Consider the following 23732-nt stretch of genomic DNA (forward strand, 5'->3'; position numbering starts at 1 on the left):
CACCACCACTGCTTTCAGCCTGCCGCGCACTGCCATGGACAGTGGCAAAGTCCCATAGGCTAAACGTGGTGACGTGCTGCAAGGCTTGCCAGTGTCATTCTGCAGACAAGAAAAACAGCTTTGGAGCAGTAACAGTGCTCATGCCAGCTCTGTACCTGCTAACAAAGGGTTGAGCCTGTATTTAGCACTCAGTTTTCCTTCACAAAACCCCTTTTGCCATCATAGAATCATAGAATCACCAGGTTGGAAAGGACTGGATCATCGAGTCCAACCATTCACAGAATCACAGAATCACAGAATCACCAGGTAGGAAAGGACCCACTGGATCATCGAGTCCAACCATTCCTAACACTCTCTTAAACCATGTCCCTCAGCACTTCATTCACCCGTTCCTTAAACACCTCCAGGGAAGGTGACTCGACCCCCTCCCTGGGCAGCCTCTGCCAGTGCCCAATGACTCTTTCCGTGAAGAATTTTTTTCTGATATCCAGCCTGGCGGAGCTTGAGGCCATTCCCCTTTGTCCTGTCCTCAGTCACTTGGGAGAAGTGACATGTCCCCTTTCTGAGGGGGATGAAGGGTACTTCATCGCTGAGCTGGCTTGAAGACACAAGTAGCTGATAAATTCTACGAAACAAGTTACTTCCACTGCAAACTCCCAGCTAAACCCCAGCAAACTCCCGCTGGCCTGGGCTAATGGGCTCTGCGAGCATTCTCGCTCCAGCTCATCAACTCTGCTGCAGGCTGCTCCATGGAGCACCCACAAAACCCATCGCCCATTAAGAGGGAGCAATAAAAACATATCCTGGCTGGGTTGGTCTGTAGAGGCTCTTCCTCTACCCCATATCTGCCAACAGCCACAAAAGTTCCCCAGTTCTTTGAAACGCATTCTCAAGCCCTATTATCTCTCCTGCTTATACCACACTCCCTCTATTATCGAGAAATCTCCAAGTAATTTATAAGCCCACAAGCTCCTGCGCTAACAGGGCAATAAATCACATTTATATAGCCCGTTGCCTACCGTTCAGAGGGCTGCGGCGCTGAGCAGGAGGGAAAGCGCAGGGCCGGGCGAAGCGAGGTGGCAGGGAGCAGCCACAGCCTTCCCCAAAGCCTCCACCCTCCGCAGCACAGCATTTGTTCAGAGGAGGCAGTTTTGTTCTGCATCAGTTGGACATTTATTTTCCAAGTATCCGCAGAGGATTCCAGCCTGTGTCTTACCTCCCTGTGTTTTCCCCATCTGACACCAATACAAGCACAGAAAAGAGGGTTTTCTTTTTACAAACTCAAAACAAGGGAGGAGGATGTTTTTGGCTATTTTTCTTGAGGAAAGAGGTTGCCCATCTAATAATCCCTAAATGGGCAGTGGGTTGCTGGGCTTTCATGTGCGCCTCTGAGTTCCCCTCGCCGTGCCAGGTCACTGGTTTTCTTTTCCACAGAGTTGCAAAACCCCTGAATAACAAGGTTTGTGCATGGAAGTGCTGACACAAACCTTAACTACAGCATCCTGAATATGATACCAGAATAAGGACACTCCCTGTGTGGCCCAGCGCATGGATAAATAAAGCATTTCAGCAGCCAGTGCCGACAGATCATAAACCTCCACGAGCATAAATACCAACAACAACCCAAAAAGGTTAGAGGGCTTACGGGTGAGGCAGGCTGGGATGATTTAGAGTTGGGGTGGAAGGGTCATTATTGCTGAATAGGTGGGGGTGAGCGGGCCAAAGAAATCAATAAAACATTCTGCTCCCAGAGAAGGAAGCAGCCACGTTAATTGTGCAAACACATATTTTCCGCTTGAGGCTGGAGATCTCCAGCTCACTCAACACGGATGGATGTAGGAAACTCACACTGTCTTGCTCAGATACAAGGGCTTCATCCCGAGACACGCACCCCAGGAGCTCCCTCACTCAGAGGAGAGCACACCTACGCACGTTGCTGAGTGCAACTCACTGCTGGAGGCAGCATCAAATGAACACAGACCCAGGCAATGTTCATCTCCAGCTCTATTAATTTCATTTTTTATGAAGTTAATATATAGTTGGAATAAGGATCTCAGTCGCTTTCAGCATCATCATCAAGTCAGAGATAACACCATACAATCAACCAACAGGTCCTGCCAGCACTGGTTATCTTCAGCCACCGAAGACAAGCTTTAGGACCAACTTCACCCCTGATAAAATAATCATGTTCACAAGTTCATACAATCGTAGAATGTCCTGAGTTGGAAGGGACCGACAAGGCTCATCGAGTCCAACTCCTGTCCCCGCACAGCACAACCCCAACACTCACACCGTGGGGCTGAGGGCATTGGCCAAATGCTTCTGGAATATTGTCAGGACTGGTGCTGTGACTGCTTCCCTGGGAGCTGTTCCAGTGCTCCACCACCCTCTGGGGGAAGAACCTTTCCCTAATATCCAACTTCAACCTCCTCTGACACATCTCCCTTGGGTTCTAAGTCACCACGCTTGCATCAGAGGTGGCCCCACAATTAGCCACAACAAATCACTGCATCCTAGAGCAGGGACAGACACAAAGCTCTGCAGCCAGGTTTCCAGGCACACAACTGCTGAGCCACAGAGTGCAAAGGCAACAAGCCATTCCTTCTTTGCCTCTTCTCTCTTCTCTTTTTGTCCTCCCCATTCCCAATTCTTCTACCTTTTTACCCCTCCTTTCTTTCTAGTGAACAGAACAATGACAAGAAACACCAGCTTTGGAGAGTAAAGCCCATTTATAAACAGAATAAATACATGCTATACAAATAAATAGCAATAGTTATTGTTATTTATGTTATTGGAGTTATTATATGTACATAACCATGTATATTATATAGTTATTATATGTACCTAATGGGCCAATGTACCTAAAAGCCCATCTTTGGGACGTACTGTAGGAGGTCATTCAGGGACAGTGGCAATGCCCGTTATTCCCATGAAGAAACCCAAGCTCACAGCACATATAGGTGCAAACAGTGACAATCTTCATTCCCAGATAACCAGAAGTGAGCTGATGCTGGTGCTAAAAATCCAGGTACCTGCAGTGGTCCCTCTGCATGAGCCAGTCCCCTCCTCTGCTGCCTTTCCAAAGATATTTAAAGAAAATGCTCTTTATATCAGTTACTAAAATAGCTCAAAACCTGCCTAGGTCAGGTTACTGCCTGCAGTTAATGAATTTCAATTTTACTTGGGATCTTGAGAGTTTTTAAAATCAGTAATTTTATCTTCCCTCCAGAAAAAAATTCCTTAATGGTTTCACTGTGAAAATATTCCTAAGGACAGACAATTCTGCTGCTCATGTACTAAAGACTGCAGGGGAAAAAAAAAAATCAGATTAATATTGAGCCTTATCAAAAGTATGGCATAAACCATGTGTTGAACTTAACCCAAACCAAACTGTCAATCTGCCTTCAGGATCAGATATAACAAACATGTGAGCCTAGGGCCAGAAATGAAAAGCATGGCTTGTTTTCTGATACAAGATTTGTACTGATCTCTATTAGCTGCGCTCCTGCGTGGAAATCCTTACACTACAAAGGCTGGATAAACAGGATTGCTTATCTTTCTGCTTTGTTGAGTTAGGGAAAACTTTCATTTGGATTTTATTAAGTTAGATTGCAGGTTTCTCATTGTCAAGGAACTATTCTCAACAGTTTTGGGGAAAAAATCCTTTTGAAACATTTTAAATAGGGGAGAAAAAAGGGCATTACAATCACTAAGGCACTTTCTGAAGTTTGGGCTGGGTACCAGGGAGAGCCCAACACGCTTTGCTGCATCCACCACCAGTCACCGGCAGTGGGATAAAACGCTGCTGGAGGGGAATTCAGGCCAACCACGAGCAAACACGGAAAGGAGACCTTACGACATGAAGCTGGAGATTCCCCAGCAACCCTTTCTTTGAATTACCAGCATTCGTGCCTGCAGCACAGGGATGGTGTAAAACCTGGGACCAGACATCCCCATCCCCCTGCTCTCCGAGCATCCTTCTGCAAGGGGACCTGGAGGAGCAGGCCAGAGCGCCGTGACACCCCGCACACAAACGGTGCCAATGAAACAGTACGAACAGTTCCCCATTTGGTCTGGGAATGCCTATGGCTCCCATTTGGTCTGGAAATGCCTGTAGCTCCCCATAACCCTGGGGCCGCCCCCCAGCTAATAGAGCAGCTTTGCAAGCTCAGCCTTGCCGGCCCCGCAGCAGAGCTAGCACAGGTTTTCTTTAGAAGTAAAACCCCACGACCTAATCTGGTGTGACTCAGCTTCTCTGCACTCACCATGATGGTGCACACTGGGGAAATCAGTCCCCCGGAACACAATTAAAGTTGTGCAAATAAATTCCATATTCTCATTTGCTAAATTCAAATGGCAATTAAATTCCTACTATGATAGAATCGTAGAACAGTTTGAGTTGGAACGGACCTCAAAGATCATTCAGTTCCAGCCCCCCTGCCATGGGCAGGGACACCTCCCACTAGATCAGGTTGCTCAAAGCCCCATCCAACCTGGCCTTGAACACCTCCACGGATGGAGCTGCCACAATGTCTCTGGGCAACCTCTTCCAGTGGCATCTAGTCTTTCAACATGAACAGTGCAAAAGCAAGCCCTCTGCCTCTCTGGCAGACTATTCCCATTTATTTGCTCTCTTTCCAAATCAGAGAACATAGCTGAGCTGACCCAGGAGCCAGAGGAAGTGCCACGATGCTCACGTTAGCAAAGCCAGGAGCCAGGATGATGCTCTTGGGGTGCCTTAGGGGCAACCACAGTTCTGTCCCCCACCGTGACAGCGCTTTGGCGGCTCAGCTGCCCCTATGCACGTTACAGGGGGGACCCCAACAAAGCACTGGAGCAGGCACCTCATTTACCCACGGCACAGGGTAGAAGTCTGCAGGCATCTGCACATCTCTGGAAATTCAGGCCCTGCAGTCTAGCTACCAATTTTGCCACCAATCAGTCAGTTTGGCTTGCAGGTCAAAAGAGTTCTCTCATAGGGACTGAGACGATGCCGTTTCAAACTCACAAAGAGAGTGTACAACATAACCAGGGCAGATCCTCCACGCCTGCCCCACAGACCGCAGCTGGGGCCGCCGAGTGCTGCTGGGCAGAGCTGCCCTTGCTCCTCCCTTCCAGCCCGAGATAGACCAGCTTTGCCCATCATTGAAAATCCTGACCTAAAAACCCACGCGCTCCCTTTTGCTCTGCAAAGTTTTCCATCCCTGACTGCTCCCTTGTTGAAACCCAACACAGAGTTTCACATCTAATTAGAGGCAAAGTTTCTAGAAGAACTGCTTGTTCCCCAGGACGAAAACGCCACGCGTACTCGGCATCCAACATTATTCCTATAAAAGGCCCCGACAATTAGACCTGCTGGTTTTTCTATTGATTGCTGGGGGGCTGTTTGCTATTCTGATCTCAGCTGGTCGGAAGTCTCCCCAATCACCGCAAGGTCGTGACCACGGGGTCAGAAACCTGCACTACATACATCATAATTTATTTTACAGATAATCAATACCGTGCCGCGCCATGCAATCTTACAGTATGGCCTCCCACCGAGGGACTGACGCTTCTCATACAGGATTGCAACCTTAAGGCCTAGCAGCTTAAGGAAGTCAACATCAGCTTTCATTTTAGGGTTGTAAATCTCGCATCCCACGGGCTGTGAGCTTGCACATTCCTGTAACTACGTCAAATTCTGCCTACGGTTTGAATCCAACCTGGGAAAATAAATATTAGTATCTGTTCAGATTCATATCTGACCATTTGACAGAAGAAGCCCAAGGAGCTGCACACTTAGTGGATTGCCTAGGGTTTGCACAGAATGAGATGGCCCCAGTCCCGCCTGCGGATGAGGGAATCTGTGCGATTGCAGCACTGCCGTACCAGCTTTCCAGACCATCCTTTGCTTGAAAGCAACAGAGAAGCAGGAAAACGCTCTTCTATCAATATTGTCCTTCATCATCTTTTCTAATTTGTATTCCCAGGGCTTCGTGTCCCACCAGCCATGCCCACAATCACCCAGCACGCGTGCTGCCAGCCCAGTTATTCCCCACGCTCGCCCCTGCTCCCTACATTTTCTGTTAACGCCGGATTTCTGCAGAAGGGTATTCCAAAAGATACAACAGCTTTTTAACAAGCTGTCCTTAAAAATGATGCCAAAGATAGTATTTTAGCAGGAAAGAAAGAGATCTGAAATATGCAGCAGGAGAAAAAGGAACTGGGAGGAAGAAGGAGTGCTGGAAATACCTTGTAGGAAGAGCAATCCGTTATTAATTAAATTGCTGCATTCTGGTATTTGTATCCACACAATATGGGACCTTCACTGTGATTTGGATTATAAAATGTTATCAGAGGAATCTCAGGGCACGCGTGGCCCCTCGACACCCTGCTTCCCCATCGCCCCCATTGTTTGCAGGATCTGTCCCCTCAGCTTGGCCAGCGCACGGGGCTCTGCGGCCCCCTGGGGCAAGCTCTAGCAAACACAGTCTGCCCAGAAAAGCACTGCCTCACCTTTAATCTTAGCATGGGGCAAGCCTGAAGGCCGGACTCTGCCTCCACTCTGTCATTACCAACCACAGCAGTGAGCAGGACCTGCCAGATGTTCCCTACTGCCCACTTTTTTCGAGTTCCATCTGCTGCCCAAGGCAGAGGCTGTGAATACCCAACACCGCAGCCTCAGATCACAGAATCACAGAATCAGAGGATGCTCTGGGTTAGAAGGGACCTTTACAGGTCATCTAGTCCATCCCCCCCCATGCAAAAGCAGGAACATCTTTAACAAGATGTTCCCCCTTTCCTCCCAGATTGGCTCCAAAGCAAAGTTCACCTCAGCTGGCATCACCAGTGGGCTCGACAGGCACGCATGCAGCTACAGCCACGAAGCAGAAGCCGCATCATAGAATCATAGAATCACCAGGTTGGAAAGGACCCACTGGATCATAGAGTCCAACCATTCCTAACACTCCCTTAAACCATGTCCCTCAGCACTTCATCCACCCGTTCCTTAAACACCTCCAGGGAAGGTGACTCCACCCCCTCCCTGGGCAGCCTCTGCCAGGGCCCAATGACTCTTTCTGTGAAGAATTTTTTTCTGATATCCAGTTTGACCCTCCCCTGGCACAGCTTGAGGCCATTCCCCCTTGTCCTGTCCTCTGTCACTTGGCAGAAGAGCCCAGCTCCCTCCTCTCCACAACCTCCTTTCAGGCAGCTGTAGAGAGCAATGAGGTCTCCCCTCAGCCTCCTCTTCTCCAGGCTAAACACCCCCAGCTCTCTCAGCCGCTCCCTGTAAGACTTGTTCTCCAGCCCCTCACCAGCTTCGCTGCTCTTCTCTGGACACACTCCAGAGCCTCAACATCCTTCTTGTGGTGAGGGGCCCAGAACTGAACACAGTACTCAAGGTGCGGCCTCAGAGAGACCGAGACACACCGAGACAGGAGCTATAGGCAAGGAGGATGCTGTCAGATGCTGTTATTGCACCCTCAGGCCAGCACGTTTAAGGCATTTTGGATTTCCCTGCAGCGGGATAAAGCAGACCCCCTCACGGAAGAGCAAACGTGCGCAGCGAGCAGGGTGCAAGCAGAGTTTGGCAAAGGCCAACACGCTGCGCGTGGGGAGGCCGGGCTGTCACTACATGGAAAACACTGCCCTGTGGGTTAGTGTGAAATCCAGCTGTTCGTGCGGGCAAAACAGGCAGAGAGGTGTCAAAGCGCTGCGGGGAAGGCCCAGCCTTGCGTCAAAGCAAGCTGGCGAGCCCAGCGCCAGGGGCACGAACCCCACAGCCTCCCCTGGCCGAGCGGGGAAGATTGGCACATCGGCTCCCACCCACCGCAGCCCCCGGCACGGCAAGGAGCTCACACAAAGGGAAACACGCAGACCATGACAGGCTAAGCCTCCTCCTTCCTCTCTCTGTTTCCCTTTCTTTCTCGTCATGCTATGGCGAGGCTGCTGAATGCCAATAGGAAAATACTTTGGCAGAGCCAGACAGTCTTTTCTATTTTGTTTGGGTTTTTTTTCTTACTTGCCCTCCAGCTGCTTCGCTGGATGCCTAATCCTCCATGGACATCTGGTGAGGTACAGAGACACAGAAGCGACATACCAGGTAGGCAGCGTAACGCACAGCTCTGCATAATTTCTGGTTGTACCTGCTGTTATGGCACAGCAGGTGATTAAAACACAAAAACCCAGGGAAGGAAATTAAAAAAATAAGGTTTGAACCTGCTGGGGCAACAGATTCCCACATGGAAACCCCCTGGTCGCAGCAGTAGAGCACGGGTAGGTCACACTTTGCAGCAAAGCAACTTGCTCTGAAGCACCCTGGGGGTTCCTGCCTGCCAGTCCTGCTGGGGCAGTGCGTTGGGCTCACACAAGGAGATTTAGGTGCCTCCCTTTGCCCAAGGTTTGCATACCCCCTCCCCCCAGAATGCAAAGCTTGACCTACCACAGCCTGTTCAGGACCACAGCAGTTTGCAGAGATCCCAGGCAAAGGCCCTGGCAGCCGGTATCCGTCCTCACATACCCCTGCTCAGGCACCACCAGCAGCCACTCCTTTTTAAAATCACACTGTTCCCTGAACACCTTTTTCACTTGCTCTTATCACAACTGATAAATAAACTGTCCGTATCTGGGGAAAATCAAAGCAAAAGCAGCTATTGCTCAGCAAGGGAGGAGAGGAGATAGCACGACAGGGGTTTTCCCCAGCTCCTAAGGAAAGGAAGAGACACATAAAAATACTCCCAAGGATCCAGGAAGTAGCTTTATAGATCCAACTAAATGATTTTCAGCCCCACGGGAGTCTTTCTCTTCAGCTCAGACTCCTGCAGTGGAGGGAGATATCCACTCGCTCAGCTGACCAGCTCGGCGCTATCAGCTTACAGCAAAATCAAATATTCAGAGCGGCCACCTGAGTCCTCTCGATGCTGTCCATCCTACCTGAGCTCCCAGAAGCCCTCAGCAGTCACTCCCACCTTCCCCTCACCAAAGGACCTACCACCGGCTGCACCACCGCGTCCCAAATGCACCTGCACTGGCTGGGAAGCGTCACTCTCTGCCTGTTCCGCTTTCTTCTTTCCTGCCTCGATACACTACGACCAAGCGGCTCTACAAGCAGAAAGTGAGCATCCCTCCTGAGCAACCCAGCACTGCTCCAAACCGAGCATCACTCACCTCCGTGCAGTCCTGGACGAGCCAAGTGCAATAAGGAAAGCAAAACAGAACTAAAATACAATAAGCACAATGAGTCCGGCTCCCTCAAACAGGAGAAGTCTGAATCCCACTCCTACTACACCCTTCTGCATGCTCTCTTCAACAACACCTTCTCTGCTCCCCTGAAGCATCTTGCACATCTCTAGAGCTTTGAAAAAGCAAACTGCAACGCACACAGGTGTGCGGATTGAAGCCTCCATGCAGCTTCTCTGCTTTGCTGCCCATTGCCACAACATACCCAGAAAATGCCAAGCCCACAGAGGCTGAAGGAGTTCACACCTGTTTCTGCCTCACTGGGAATGTGGAAACCAGCTTTGTCCTTGCAAATCACCCTGCTAAATGTGCGTTTTTGGGGGGTTCTCCTGGCAGAGGACCTACCCCAGCACACTGAAGGGCTGGGGACCACGGGAAGCAAAGGCAGCGTGTGCCCAAGGCAGGCAGCCGACAGCCGCTGTGGGAGGCACAGGCTGCGTATTCCCATCGATGTAGGAGCAAGACTCACATCCACAGTCACCCCATGCTAATCTCAGTCTTGCACGTCCCACGGGAGAACAGAGCTTGCATCAGAACAACCACCGGGTCGTTGCTGCTCAGCAGAGCCAGGCTTCCCCGCTCCAGCCCAGACAACTGCTCCAACCTGTGTCCTCTTCCTCTACCAGCTTGAGCTCTGCAAAGACCGGGAGGCAGAAACAAGATGCGAGGGGCAGTTTCAGGACATAACGCTTCATAGCCCAGTGCAAAGAGCTGGCAGGGGGAATAAAAATCCCTTGTGGCAAGCAGCATGGTCATCTGGAGAGCAAGGGAGTTTTAAACAGGAGCAATTTAATTCACAACCAAACTCTGCCTCTGTGGGTTGCAGACCAGCAGAGCCACACAAGCTGGTACTGCATCCACCACCACAAGTCCAGCAGCAGCACAGACCCACATCACGGACCATCTCATCATTCCCAGCCCATTACAGGGTCATGCACTTCATCAATATCTCTGAGTTCTTCCTCCTCTAATTAAATCAGGGTTTGCTCATGCAGTTTCTCTTGCCTTCTCACAGCCTAATAATTAAGAGTTGGCTGTGATCAGAAAAATCAACAGAAAGCTCCCCAGCCTTTCCCAGACCACATATGCCATGTTTTGTCCTTCACGTCATCACTTCTACAACCACAAGCACAGGTACGGGAGCTCGGGAGGGTATCACGGCATGGTTGGAAAGCAGACCCGACCTCAGATGTTTGCTTGGACAGGTGCTACTTTCATCTGAGGGGGTTCAGAGATTCTCACAGTGCAGGAGGCAGGTCCTGGCGTGGGGATGCTGTGCCGAGGACTTGGTGGTCCCAATCCAGGCTAAGTGGAGATGGCAAGCACAGGATCTCCCAGCCCAGGAGCCACAGGGCACCAAGGACCTCTGCTGAATCTCGGCACACAAGGCTTTGCCACGAGGAGCGGAGCAGTACGCTGCATTAAAGTAACATCCAGTCTATCCTGCAGGGTGGCCTTCAAGAGTGATGCAGCAATGCCCGAGCCCCGGAGCCTCCATCCCTGGCAGCACACGTGGTCCTGGCCCCCACCTCAAGCTCATGCCACTCAGGCAGGGTGCGGGCAAGTGGATGCCCACCCACGGGGAAGGTAGACATGAGAATAACCCCGTGGGCTCCAGCACACTGCCTTCAGTGCCAGCCACCAGCGCTGCCGTCGGGGAGGTGAGGGCAGGACGAGCGGGGACCCTCGGCTCCAGCACGACTTCATACCCGCAGAAGGGGAGGCGAGGAGCCCCGTGGCGAGGCAAGGGAGGAAGGCTGTGACAAGAACCATGCTCTGGCTTGTCCAGAGCAGTGTCCCTGGCACTGTTTGGTGGCACTGGTGTCCACCTGACCCCGAGGAGAATGGCTGCGGAGGAGCAGACAGCGAGAGGGAGCCGCTCAGCAGGCTCACGCCTCCGACATGTGCTGCACGCAGCTTCGCCAGACCGCAGGATCTGGCTCACTGAACGTGTGGAAGCAACACTTCTCTGTGTCTCACTTTACAAAGCCCCAAACAATAACTGTCTGTCGCTGCACAGGAGCTTAGGAGAAACATAAGTTGCTATTGGCATGGCGCACAGCAGCCTTCCTCTTACACAACACCAGCAGATGTGAAAATAGCCCAGTGCTGCCTTGTGCGCTCCTCTGACCTCCTGTTTGCTTCTGGATCAGATTCCAAAGCTGGATCTTAACCTACAAGAGCCATAAAAGCAAGGGATTTGGCCCTATCAGGGACCTCTTCTTAATCTAAGACAGATGCACTTCATGTAGAAGAGCACGCTGAGGTTTATCAGGGCAGGGAAGAGACAGAGGCAGCACCAGCCTCCACTCTATGGCACAGATGGGGCAGCCCACTCCGGCAGCACCACATACTCCACTCGACCCTGTGCTGGAGGTGGCTCGGGGTCAGAAGAGCTGGAAGGTCTCACAAACCAGGGCAGCACCCAAAACCTCGCATCCTGCTGCTCAGCTTACACCAAAGGCCCCACCTCTGAGCTCCTGAGGTCCCGTGTCCCCAACCCTGATGTCCAAAGAGCCGACAGGACTTCCACTTCCCCTCCATCCACGCAAGGTGCTCCTGGGTTTTCTCACCCACGTGAAGAGCAGGGACTGACTCTGAAGCCAAACCAGAAACCACTCCAGGACACAGGGAGGAAAAGAGCACAGAAGACACGTTGCTCCTGGAAGTATGAAAAGGCAGCAGGAGAATTAAACTGAAGAATGTTAATGATGCGCAATAGAGGGAGAGTTTAGTACCCAGTGGTGAAAGGGCATCCCTAAGAACAACCTGCATAAATAAATGAATCTCTCCAGTGTCTCCAAGGATATCCAGTGTCCCTTCCTGCCTTCAGGACTGCAACTCCAAGCAGCAGAGGACCTTCCCAAGGTGCAAGAGGAGAATACAAGATGAGGACATTACTGCCACAGGGGAAGGGACCGGAGAACAAGCAGTCCTCCTCGCAGCCCTGTACGGCACAGACAGGGCTGCTCTCCGGTGCCAGGACAGAGCCACCAGCACCCACCACCTGCGCTCCAGCTGTGCTCTCCTCTCACCCACCACACACTATTTCCCCCCGCGTCCCTCAGTGGAAATGTCACTCAACAGCAAAGCCTTGGAGGAATCCAACTTGTCCAGGAGTCAATCCTGCTCTTGAAAACTCCCATCCCTTCGACCTCCCCAGGGTCCAGCCTGGGGGAGGCCTCTCCGGTGCTGCCACAACCCACCCATGGGTGATGCTGCACCTGACCGGTCACCTACACTGCAGACTGATGCTGCAGAGTGGGACTCAGGGTCTTCAAGAAAGCTTTTAGCCAGGAGATGGGCTACCATAGCAGGTACCTATCTACAGGCAGCTTGCGGTCCAACCCATCCCGGTCTTTGCACACAAGTAACTAAAATAAGATACAAAATACCCGAGCTGCACTGTTTTGCCCTAAAATACCTCAGCCCCGGAGCACACTGGAGGGATTTTTACCTTTGCATGCAGAGCCACAGGGTAACAATTGGCAGCCAAGGAGCATAATTCCAAGACAAACACATGGGATGACCTCCTGATCATGGCTTGCACAGGACAGCGAAAGGCAGCCTTAGAATATAATCCGTTTCAGGCGCTCTTAAATCTCCCCCATACAACACAGAGCCCTTTAAGCAAAACTAAACAACTTCCTTTAGCCTAAATAAATATTAAACCTAAGTGATGCATTAATTTACTCCAGTTCACCAAAGGCTAACTCCTACCCAAACTGATCATTATAAAAGAAATCCTATAATCCCTCGCTCCCATTCAGGCTCAAAACATGTAATCCCATGAATAAATCCAGAAAGAAAGTGTAACAAAATGGGCAATAAAAACTTACAGCATTCACATCTTTTCATCTACCATTAATACTGTAAACACTCACTCGAAGGCCCTTGAGTATGACTAATCTAATGTTTTGGCTCCCAACGTTAATCGCCGCAAGAGCTCTCCTCTCGGTGTAACACCCAGCGAGATCCACCACCCCTCCAGCCGCAGCCCGGGACACCTCCGCAGCGAATCCCTGCCTTAAATCCCTCAAAACGCTGCAAAATCAGCACGAAATGGAGCAAAGTATGGTTCTAATAGCACCAGAGCACAGAGCTTTTTTTTTTTTTTTTTTTTTTTGCCTCTTTTTTTTTTTTTTTATATTATTTTATTGCTTTGGAAGCCTGCGAGCTCCAACTGTATAAATGCCAATAACTTCCCAAGTTTTAAGGCTGCTGAAGTAAGAGATCAGATTTTAGCAAGTGCTTTCCAGGCAGGCAGCCAAACTTTTTCTGATTCACTAAAAGCACCAAAGGGAGGGGGAGAGGGAGGGGGCTGCAGGGGCTGATTAACTTTCGTTACCGCACAAGCACAAAAAAAATGTCTCCCCGCTGCAAAGGGTGCTGTCGCTGCGAGCCCTGCGCAGGCTGTTATTCCTCGGGCTTGGAAAAAAAAAAAAAGAAATGCACAGGAGCAAAAGAGCGAACGCCTTCCAACCGCAGCGTAATTTACAGCTGTGGATCCTCTCCTGATGAGGAGGCTGCTCCGCAGAGGGGAGGCTCTGCTGGTGTTAGGTTCAAGAGGCAGTTTTCAGAGCGGATGAGGACAAAAAAGACACGACTGGGAATATTTTAGGGGGTGGGGGAGCAAGGGAAGGGGCTGGTTTGGGGTTTAGCTTGGCCAGAGGGATGGAGGCCTCTCCAAGGTTGCGCTCATCCAGGACCATCCCTGCTGCCGTTGGGTATTTGTAAGAGGACAAGCAGGTGCAATCCCAGCCAAAGCACCATGCGGGGCCGAGGGGTGGCAGGAGGAGCCCCCAACCCCATCGGGACGGGGGGGGCTGGAGCCACAGGGGCAGCGGCACCTGCTCTGCCCAGCCCCGCAGGTGGGTCTGCTCCGCGATACCCAGCGAAGATCCGCATCCCGGGCAGACGCGCGGGGCTGTCGGGGGGCAGCGGGCACCCCAGCACCCACCACCACCACCCCCGTCCCGCGGGCGCCCGAGCAGAGCCTCGCCGCTCAGGGTGTTCCTCCAACGGCTTCATTCCTGCCGAGGCAGGATCAAAGGCAGGATCTGACTTGGACGGCTTTCTACTGAATAATGGGGAGGGCGCGCACAGCCTCCTTCTCCTGGCGAAGGAAACTCATGTTTTTCAAAGTATCGGTTTTTTGGGAGTAAGTTCCCTAGGAAAGGACTAAAAAAAAATGAAAAGGAAAGCGAGTAGGAGAGCGCCTGCTCTTCCAAGGCAAGTGCATCAATCAATCGTGCGAGGAGGAGAGCCCAGCACTCCCTCTCACATCATTAGCCAGCCTAAGGCGCTCCAGAGGATCCGCTACAGCAGCGCTCCCGCGCAGCCCAGCTCAGCACCAGCGCTCCGCGGAGCTCAGCGAGAGGGACAGCCCTTGGCCAGGCCAGGGACGCTCCAGCATCTGGCGCGGGGATCGCTTTAATACGGCTATAAAAGCTGGAGGAGAGGAGAGGAGAGGAGAAAAAAGTGAAAGCCTTAGCCAAAAACTGGCTGGCACTGCGAGGTCAGCACGCCGCCTTTGTTTCTATTTTACAACCAAGAGCGAAAGAGGACAGAAAGGACACGTACCTGTACCTGAAAGCACAGCAGCAGGAAATGTAAACATCTGGAGAGGAGAAAAAAACAAAAAAAGCAACAAAAGATCAAATGATGCGGTAAAATGGTTAAAGATGAATATTTTTCTTTGTTTTTTTGGTTGGTTTTTTTTTTTTTTTATGGCGATTTTTTTTCTTTAAAGGGCGCAGAGCGATGCTCTGCTTATCAGAATAGGCTCGGGTCGCGATTAAGCACCTGATGGTGAGGGAAAGGCAATGGAAGCCTCCGAAATGAAAGTTTAAAAATAAAAAATGAAAAAAAAAAAATAGAAGTAAAAATGAGTTTGAAAAAAATAATCATTTTGAAGAATTTTAAAAAATAATTTGAAAAAAAATTTTAAAAATGAAAATGTTCTTGAAATGAAAAGATTAGAAAAATATGAATTTAGAAAATAAAAGATAGTGGAAATGAAAAGTATTTGAAAATGAGAGGAATTTAAAATGTAAGAATAATGAAAAAGAATTTAAAAAATAAAAAGAATTTAAAAAATAAAAGGAATTTAAAAAATAAAAAGAATTTAAAAAATAAGAATAATAAAAATGAAAATTAAAAATAAAAATAATAAAAAAAAGATTTTTTTTTTTTTAAAAAAAAGATTTAAAAAAAAATAATAAAAAAATCTTTTCAAATTTGCCATAATCCTTACAGGCAAGTGCAGGCGGAGAGCAGTGAATACATCGCTGGGCGAGGAGAGGGGTGGCCGGGGCTAGCGGAGTGCGGTCGCCCACCGCCGCGCTGACATGGGAGCGCTCCGGCCGAGCCCCGCTCCGCTCCGCGCCGCCGAGAAGTTGTGGTTCCGCCCGCCTTGCCTCCTCCGAGTGACTCGCTTAGGCATCAGCTTCTCCTCTCCCCCCGTCTCTCCTCCTCCTCCTCCTCTCCCTCTCTCTCCGCCTTTGGGGGGGATGAAGGTGCTTATTGTCAGGAACTTCCGATCGGCAGCCGGGCCCCCCCCCCCCCCCCGCCCCCCGGCCCGCGGCAGCCTCCGCGCTCCCCGCCGGCAGCGGCTGTGCGGGGCGGGAGGCGGGAGCGGGGCGGGCACGGCCGCCGGGGGGCGAGCGCCGCACCGGGGACCCGCGCCGGGACCCGCCTGCGCGGAGCGGCGATCCGCGCCGGGCGCCGCCTTTGCGGGGCGGACACCGCCTGCGCGCGTCGGGCACCGCCTGCGAGGGGCGAGCAGAGTTTGCGCGCATCGAGCGTCGCCTGCGCGGATCGGGCACCCGCAGCGGGCACCGCCTGCGCGGGGCAAGGGGAGATTGCGCGCATCCAGCATCGCCTGCGCGGATCTGTCACCCGCACCGAGCAGAGCCTGCGCGGGGCAAGCAAAGCTTGCGCGCATCCAGCATCGCCTGCGCGCATCGGGCACAGCCTGCGCGGCGCGGCACGAGGGCAGGGAAGGATTTATTCTTTTTTTTTTTTCAAAATAAGGATCAAAAATAAAAAGGCAAAGGCAAAGGCAGGGAGGGGAGGGGAGCGGGGCCGCCCCGCGGAGCGCGCAGCGCCGGGACGAGCCCCAAACGCCGGGGGCGAGACCCGCGCGGACGGTGCGCTCTTACCTCCGCGCGGGCGGGGGACACCCCCGCGAGCAGGGACACCCCCCCGAGCAGGGACACCCCCTCCGAGCAGGGACACCCCCTCCCCCGAGCAGGGACACCCCCCCCCGAGCAGGGACACCCCCTCCCCCGAGCAGGGACACCCCCGGTGCTGCCGACCCGCTCGCTGCCCGCTCCCGCACTCCTGCACTGCCCCCTGGCGGCCGAGCCGCCGCACTGCGCCCCTCATCGCGGCCCGCGGCCCATTCCCTGCCCGCATCCCATTCCCTGCCCGCATCCCGCTCCTCGGGTCCCTTTTCCTCAGGGAAAGAAAGAAATTGACGCGCTGAGAGCATGCGGGAACTCGTGCCCCATCCCTGAGAGCTCGTTTATAGCAGACAGGGCGCCAGGAACTGTTAACCTCCAGACCCTGCATCCCACCGCCAGCCCTCTCCTTGGGTTTTTTTTCATCATTGAATCATAGAATCAGCGTAGTTTGGGCAGGGACACCTCCCACTGGCTCAGGCTGCCCAAGGCCCATCCAACCTGGCCTGGAACACCTCCAGGGATGGGGCAGCCACAGCTTCCCTGGGCAACCTGGGCCAGTGCTTCACCACCCTCATGGTGAAGAAATTCCTCCTTATGTCCAGTTTAAATCTGCCCCTCTCCAGTTTATACCCGTTGCTCCTCATCCTATCCCCACAAGTCTCTGTGAACAGCCCCTCTCCAGCTTTCTTGTAGCCCACTTCAGGTGCTGGAAGGTCACTATAAAGTCTCCTGGGAGCCTTCTCTTCTCCAGGCTGAACAACTCCAACTCTCTCAGCCTGTCCTCATACAGGAGGTGCTCCAGCCTCCCATATGTTGCAATGGTTTGGGTTGGAAGGGACCTCAAAGCCCACCGGTTCCAACACACCTTGCCATGGGCAGGGACACCTCCCACTGGATGAGGCTGCTCAGAGCCCTATCCAACCTGGCCTTGAACACCTCCAGGGATGGGGTAGCCACAACCTCTCTAGGCAACCTGTTCGCAGGGAAAGAACAAAATCCACACTCTGAGGTCATGCGGTAACTCCTTTCCCATTCCTGAAAGTTTTTTTATAGCAGACAAAATGCCAGGAACTGTTAACCTCTACACACCACACCCACACCCCGCATCCCACTCCCATCCCGCATCCCACTCCCATCGCACATCCCATTCCTCAGGTTCTTTTCTTCATGGAAAGAACAAAATTCACACGCTGAGAGCATGCGGTAACTCTTGCCCCATCCCCGAAAGCTCATTTATAGCAGACAAAACATCAGGAACTGTTAACCTCCACGCACAGCCCAGCTCTCCAAAGAGAGCCTCACATCAGTTAACACCTTATTAAGTGAGAACACAACCATGGCTCAGAACTCGGAGCTTTCCAAGTTCTCCGCTCAAATAACAGTGTGCATCAGCATAGCATGTTGGTCCCTGCTCTTCCCACATCTGTGGGGACCAAAGCGCTCACTTCCCTCTGTGTTCTCAGCCACAAATAAAGCAACATCTTTAATTCCCGGAGTTCAGCTCTGGGGACTAATCAGATACCAAATTACAATGGTTTTCAGCCCACGGTTTCAGGCCCAAGAGGCACAGAAAACACTAAGAAGTTTGAAAACGATGACCAAAGCAAGTTCTCAGAAAACCTTCATCACTAATGCACCTATGTGATATGGACCTCACACTTCTGGTCTTACAAATCCCCAAGTCAAAACCAAATCCAAACCGTTGTCAAGTAGTGATGCCACCAACATCATCGCACCGTGCATCCCCGTCACAGTGGTCCCATAGCAGCTTCCTACAGCTGAAGGCTGTTTCCAAAGATGGCCAAGCCCAACAGAGAAGTTTTCCCAAGCCCTGCAAGTTGAGCTTGCCGAGATGCCCACATAGAAAGAGTGCAAACAGAATTTGGAGACATCACAGGATAGGAACATTTAGTTTAGATGCAAAAACATGCAATATATTTCTAATAATCATCAGCGTCTCTTTTCTTCGAAGCATTTTGGGTGGGGAGGAACACAGCCTAGGCCACCTCGCACCGTTGGGTGCTGCTCAGTCACCCACAGCGAAGGCACCCATGGCGTAGGGGTCAAGCCCAGTGCTTCCACGAGCATTGGCCCCCACTAAGGCCAGTATCTGCCCCACGATGCACCCAAAGCCAGAAGGCAATAATTCCTCCCTAACATTCACAGCTGCTCATAGTCATCTGTGAGCAGGAGCTTTGATTGCTCCTCCTGCACCTTCCTGACCACCAAAACTCAGAGCAATCAGAAAATTAGCCTGAACTGTGTCAGAAATAGCCCTGATGGGTTTCTTTGGCCCTCCTTAGATATTTTTCTTAATTTTTTTTCCCCTTTAACTCTCCTTTAGGCACAAATGCAAGGCTGTAAAATCAATCTGCTGTAGGGGGAAGATGGTAGAGGTTGGGTGTGGGAAGCCTGCATAGCCTCCCCACTCAGCAAAGCTCCTGAAAAGACCACCGAGCCTCCTGCAGGTGGCCACTGCAACGCAGACCACACCAGACCAAAGATGTAATCACCTAAAACCGGAGCCCCTTCTCCTGCTCCACTAATAGCCCACGTCACCTTTCTCTCTGCCCAGCCCCAAGTCATCCTTGAGGAAGCAGGATCCATGCAGAAAATGGATACCTGAAACTTAGTCCCCCTCCTTGCCGTGATGATGCCAAGATGCTGCACTGTTACCACGAGGTTCATCCTGCTAAGCCTCAAAGCTCAACCTTTCATACAGGTGACATCTTGTGCCAGCTGAAAGCATCGCATTTTCCTCCTTTCACAAGAGCAGAAAACACTCAGCATCCATAATATGGAAGTCAGGATTTCTTGGTGAGGTTTTCAAATCCAAAGCATCCCACAAAGGACCTGCCCCTCTCCCACACAAACAGAATCTTCAATACACCAAGTTCATCAGCTGATTTAAGTGACCAGCGTGGGCCAGCCTCAAGGACCTCAGGGTCTAAGTAGGACAAAGTTTTACACCTGTATACCCTAGCGATGTAAACAGTATTGACAGGAAAGTTCATGCTTTTCTTCTGCGTGCCTTCAAAGTTGGATATAGAAATGCCGTTGGTAATAGACTCAGAATGGTTTTGGTTGGAAAAGACCTTTACTATCTGTCCAAGCCATCGATCCAGCCCTGCTAAGTTCACCGGTAGACCATGTCCCCAAGCATGACATCTACTCGCTTAACTTAAACACCTCCAGGGATGGTGACAGGGTGGGATGCACCAGGGAAAGGATGGAAGTCTCTACAGCAGCCGTGAGCACCCATCCCGCCACTATGTGGTTCTGCATCGTGGCAGCCCCATCACCCAGCGCTGAGAAAGGGCTCCTTAGTCAGTGACTGATGGCATTGCCCAACACTCAAACTGCTGCACCCGGGTGGAAGTGCCATAGCTAGAAAAGTGATCTGTGAAGCTGCTATTAACGTTTGTAATTCCAGTTCCTCCAACAGCAGGGAAAATCACAGCAGCTACAGCAGAGATGTGAAATGGAAACACATGGAAAAACTCATCCCAGGCGATGCTGGGCCGTGCCAAGGTACCGCATGCCGGCAGCACGGTTGCCTCCCGCCGCTGCACCTCGACTGGGCTTCGGCTGGCAAAGAGACTGGATCCACATGGAGCAAAAGGCACCTGGACACCTCAGACAGTGCACGCTGCCAGGACAACACCAGAGTGGGGTTTTAGAGGAGGCACATAGGATTTTTCTTTTTTCAATTATGATAACACATCATTTGCAATCACACGAGTTCCTTATTTAAACTAAGTTTAAAGCCAAGTTCTGTGCCTCGGCAGTCTGACAAAGCACTTTCATCTTTAAAATCCCAATAGTTACCTAGAGAATAATACCAATATTGAGTTTCTCAGGCTACCAGCCTTGAAGAACACAGTTTAGCACAAAAAATAGATTAAGCAGCTCACAGGTATCTGTGGAAAAACAGAAATATCAGTTAAGCTGCATGTTGCTATGAATGTGATATTAAGAGCTCTGCACCCATGCCTCTTGCTTCAGTGCCGAAAGCTGCAATAGGATCTGAATCCCAACACAGTCAATGGTCGCTGGAAAATGAACACCGTTATTTTAAGCTGTTTATTTTTGATACGGCACACTCAGAGTGCGAAGGCAGGCACAGTATGTTCCCAAGAACTTGATGTTCACCAGATTTCGTGAAGCAAGGGACAGGCCAGGTAGGGTCTCTGCACTGCAGGGCGCTCCCTGGCATCTCCCAGGGTTGCTGTCTTTCCCTCACACATGCAAATGCCTGAATTAAGACTGTGTCCCCACTGGATTAGTGACTGCTCTTCAGCAGTTCAAATCAAAGTCTGAGCAGCGTGACCTTTCGCTTGCAGGGCTGTGAAGGTGCCCCCCGGTGAAATGAGTTTCCCTTGCCCTGCTCCAGTGGTCCATATCACCCAAGGAACGGGCATTTCACACAGCATGAAACCTATTCAATGGGGCCAAGGACTTAGAGGCATGCTTGAGTGGGAAACCTTCCCACCCACTGGACATCCCTTTGGAATGTGAATGAGAAGCCAGCAGCGAAGGCTGACGCAGGATCCGGCCCTGCTGCACCTGGCACTCCAAGGACCTTCCTCCTTTACAGCTGAGAATTAAAGGAAAAATTAAAAGCCCAGGTTGACGTTCTACAAAGCCCAAGTGCAGCTCTGCATCTCAGCCCTGCTGCCGGTGGTTGAACCTGTGCCCCGTTTGCTCCCATTATCTTCTGCATCTCTGGTCTTGGATCGTTTCAGTAAGCAGCTCTTACCGAAAACCAGCTTAAGGAGAATTTCTGCATTTGAAAGCCTCAGTAAAAGGAAAGACAACTTTTAGAAGGGCTGGCATATTCTGTCTTTATCCAGTTGGCACACAAAAAGGCAACTTCATCCCAAGGTAAGAAGGAGTTTTAGAAGTGCTTCTGCCCTGTAGCCCAGACAGGCAGGGAGGGGGGGCTTTGCAGCTATTTATAGAAAAGTCACCTCAAAACAATTCTGAACCAATACCCAGAAGGACAGGACTTAAGCCTTAGCACCGTGACATTCAGCTACAACCTTGGGAGAGGAACAGTGAAGAGCAAACTCTCAGGACTCTGATTCAGCCAGCCACAAAGTGCTGAGCTGAAGCCCTGATTTGAAGCAGTGGAAGCACAAAGCAGAGATAGAGAGATAGATGATAGAGAGATGGAGATGGAGATGGAGATGGAGATGGAGAGATAGAGATAGAGATAGAGATAGAGATAGAGATAGAGATAGAGATAGATAGAGATAGAGATAGAGATAGAGATAGAGATAGAGATAGAGATAGAGATAGAGATAGAGATAGAGATAGAGATAGAGATAGAGATAGATAGAGATAGAGATAGAGATATACACAGCCATATAGACACATGCACATATAACATGCATGAAAACCCTGCAAGAAATTTGCAAGTCATCACCGTTGTAGGTGGCAGCCTGGCCAACAGCCCTGCTGATCCTCACACATGGGAGAAGAGAGCAAAAGGCCACACAAAAGGTTAACAACCAGAGCTGTAATTTCTAAATGAAAATGCATTCCCTGAGACGTAGAGTCCTTCAAGCAAGCTGCTTGGGAAAAATGCAGGAACAGCAGAGGTGCACAGCTTTTCTTCCTGTAGCTCTCTTGACTCCAACATTGCTAATGCACCCTGCGACGCTTTCCCCGCATTGTACCGGTAGCAGCAGAAGGCAGCAGCTCCATACTTCCACGTCAGCATGGTTTGAGCACAAGAAGAGCACACGATGGTTTGGTCTTTAGCAATTCTTGTGCTTCGCAGTGTTCCCCAGCACCTTGCTTCACCACGGGCCGCCAAACAGCCGCTGTGAGGCTGGAAAGCTGCTGGGTGCTGGAGCCCCTGGAGCTCCCTGATTTCACCGCACACCAAAAGGCATAGGGAAGGCTCACCTCTCGGTTAACTCCAGATGGAATTTAGGCTTAAGCACGCTGAAGTTTCTCCCTGGACATGAACAAACCACGTTATGAAGGAACAAAAGGAACCCAAAGCATACATCATTAGCATTTACACTGAGATTTCACTGAGTCCCAAGACCGATGAAGAGCCAGGGAGGTCAGCACAGACCCAACACGTGTCTGCAATCACTTTGCTGGTTGCCTGGGCTTCGAAAGTGCGTGGAGGCATCAGAAACTAAATGAAACACCAAACAACTGCGTAAATGAAAGCAGAAATGCTGACTTCCCACACCAACCATTTGAAACATTAAATCAGAACGCACGTAACAGAAGTTCCCTTCATTACACTACAAAACCTTGAGCAACGAAGCGGTGAGGGGCTGGAGAACAAGTCTTACAAGGAGCGGCTGAGAGAGCTGGGGTTGTTTAGCCTGGAGAAGAGGAGGCTGAGGGGAGACCTCATTGCTCTCTACAACTGCCTGAAAGGAGGTTGTGGAGAGGAGGGAGCTGGGCTCTTCTCCCAAGTGACAGAGGACAGGACAAAAGGGAATGGCCTGAAGCTCCATCAGGGGAGGTTCAGGTTGGATATCAGAAAAAAATTCTTCACCGAAAGAGTCATTGGGCACTGGAACAGCTGCCCAGGGAGGGGGGGGAGTCACCTTCCCTGGAGGTGTTTAAGGAACGGGTGGATGAAGTGCTGAGGGACATGGTTTAGGGAGTGTTAGGAATGGTTGGACTCTATGATCCAGTGGGTCCTTTCCAACCTGGTGATTCTGTGATTCTGTGAAAAAGAACCCAAAACAGTGTTTTTGCTGCAGGGTGCCTTATGCTTACCGAGTTTTTTGCTTGTGATCATTGAGCTGTGCTTTATAAGCCCCAAAAATCAGATGCCAACCTGGAACATGTGAACTGCACCGTGCCATGCCAGCCAGTAGCATCAGTCCCCTGTGGTGACCCAGGACCCGGGTGGGTTAGGGTATCAGTCAAGAGACCTGGAGACTGGTACTACTGAGGTGCAAGTGTGGCATCACCCCACCGTTTTAGCACAAAGTATTTGCCATTTAATAGCTGTTGGGATGCCCAGCTGGAAAGAGGTGAAGGTCTCTATCTGGAGCCCAGGTAAAGACAACACACCCATCGTTCAGCATTAAGAGAACAGCTGTGAGGAACGATCTGAAGTCACTTAATGGTGAGGAAGAGCTCACACAGAGGTATCAGCCCAGTTTTGCTGGAGTTTTCTGTACCATAACCAGGGAAAGCCTCTGTTGGCCACCAGGAATTCCTGCCTTGGAGAATGCAGACTGAAAAAAGCACATAATCAAATATAAACAAACAGAATCACAGAATCACAGAATCACACAAGGTTGGAAAGGACCCATTGGATCATCGAGTCCAACCGTTCCTAAC

The 23732-nt window shown here is 51.0% G+C and overlaps 1 protein-coding gene across 2 annotated transcripts in view; it reads right to left on the bottom strand.

The window, feature by feature from the left end:
- Window positions 1–16418, bottom strand: part of FGF18 (fibroblast growth factor 18) — a 79383-nt gene extending 62965 nt beyond the window's left edge. Inside the window, exons 1-2 of one of the 2 annotated variants that reach the window (XM_054079609.1) lie at window positions 16383–16418; window positions 14803–14839 (exon numbers count right to left, since the gene is read on the bottom strand). Coding sequence is in view for 1 of the 2 variants with exons in the window: in XM_054079608.1 (XP_053935583.1) it covers window positions 14803–14839; window positions 15476–15507 (69 nt within the window). In the remaining variant the exon portion in view is untranslated. Of the gene's footprint in view, window positions 1–14802; window positions 14840–15475; window positions 15713–16382 lie in introns of those variants that run through there. The other variant, XM_054079608.1, reaches the window with a different exon arrangement.
- Between the last annotated feature and the right edge of the window lie 7314 nt (window positions 16419–23732).

This window comes from Cuculus canorus, chromosome 14 (genome assembly GCF_017976375.1).
Source record: "Cuculus canorus isolate bCucCan1 chromosome 14, bCucCan1.pri, whole genome shotgun sequence".
NCBI classification, from domain to species: domain Eukaryota; kingdom Metazoa; phylum Chordata; class Aves; order Cuculiformes; family Cuculidae; genus Cuculus; species Cuculus canorus.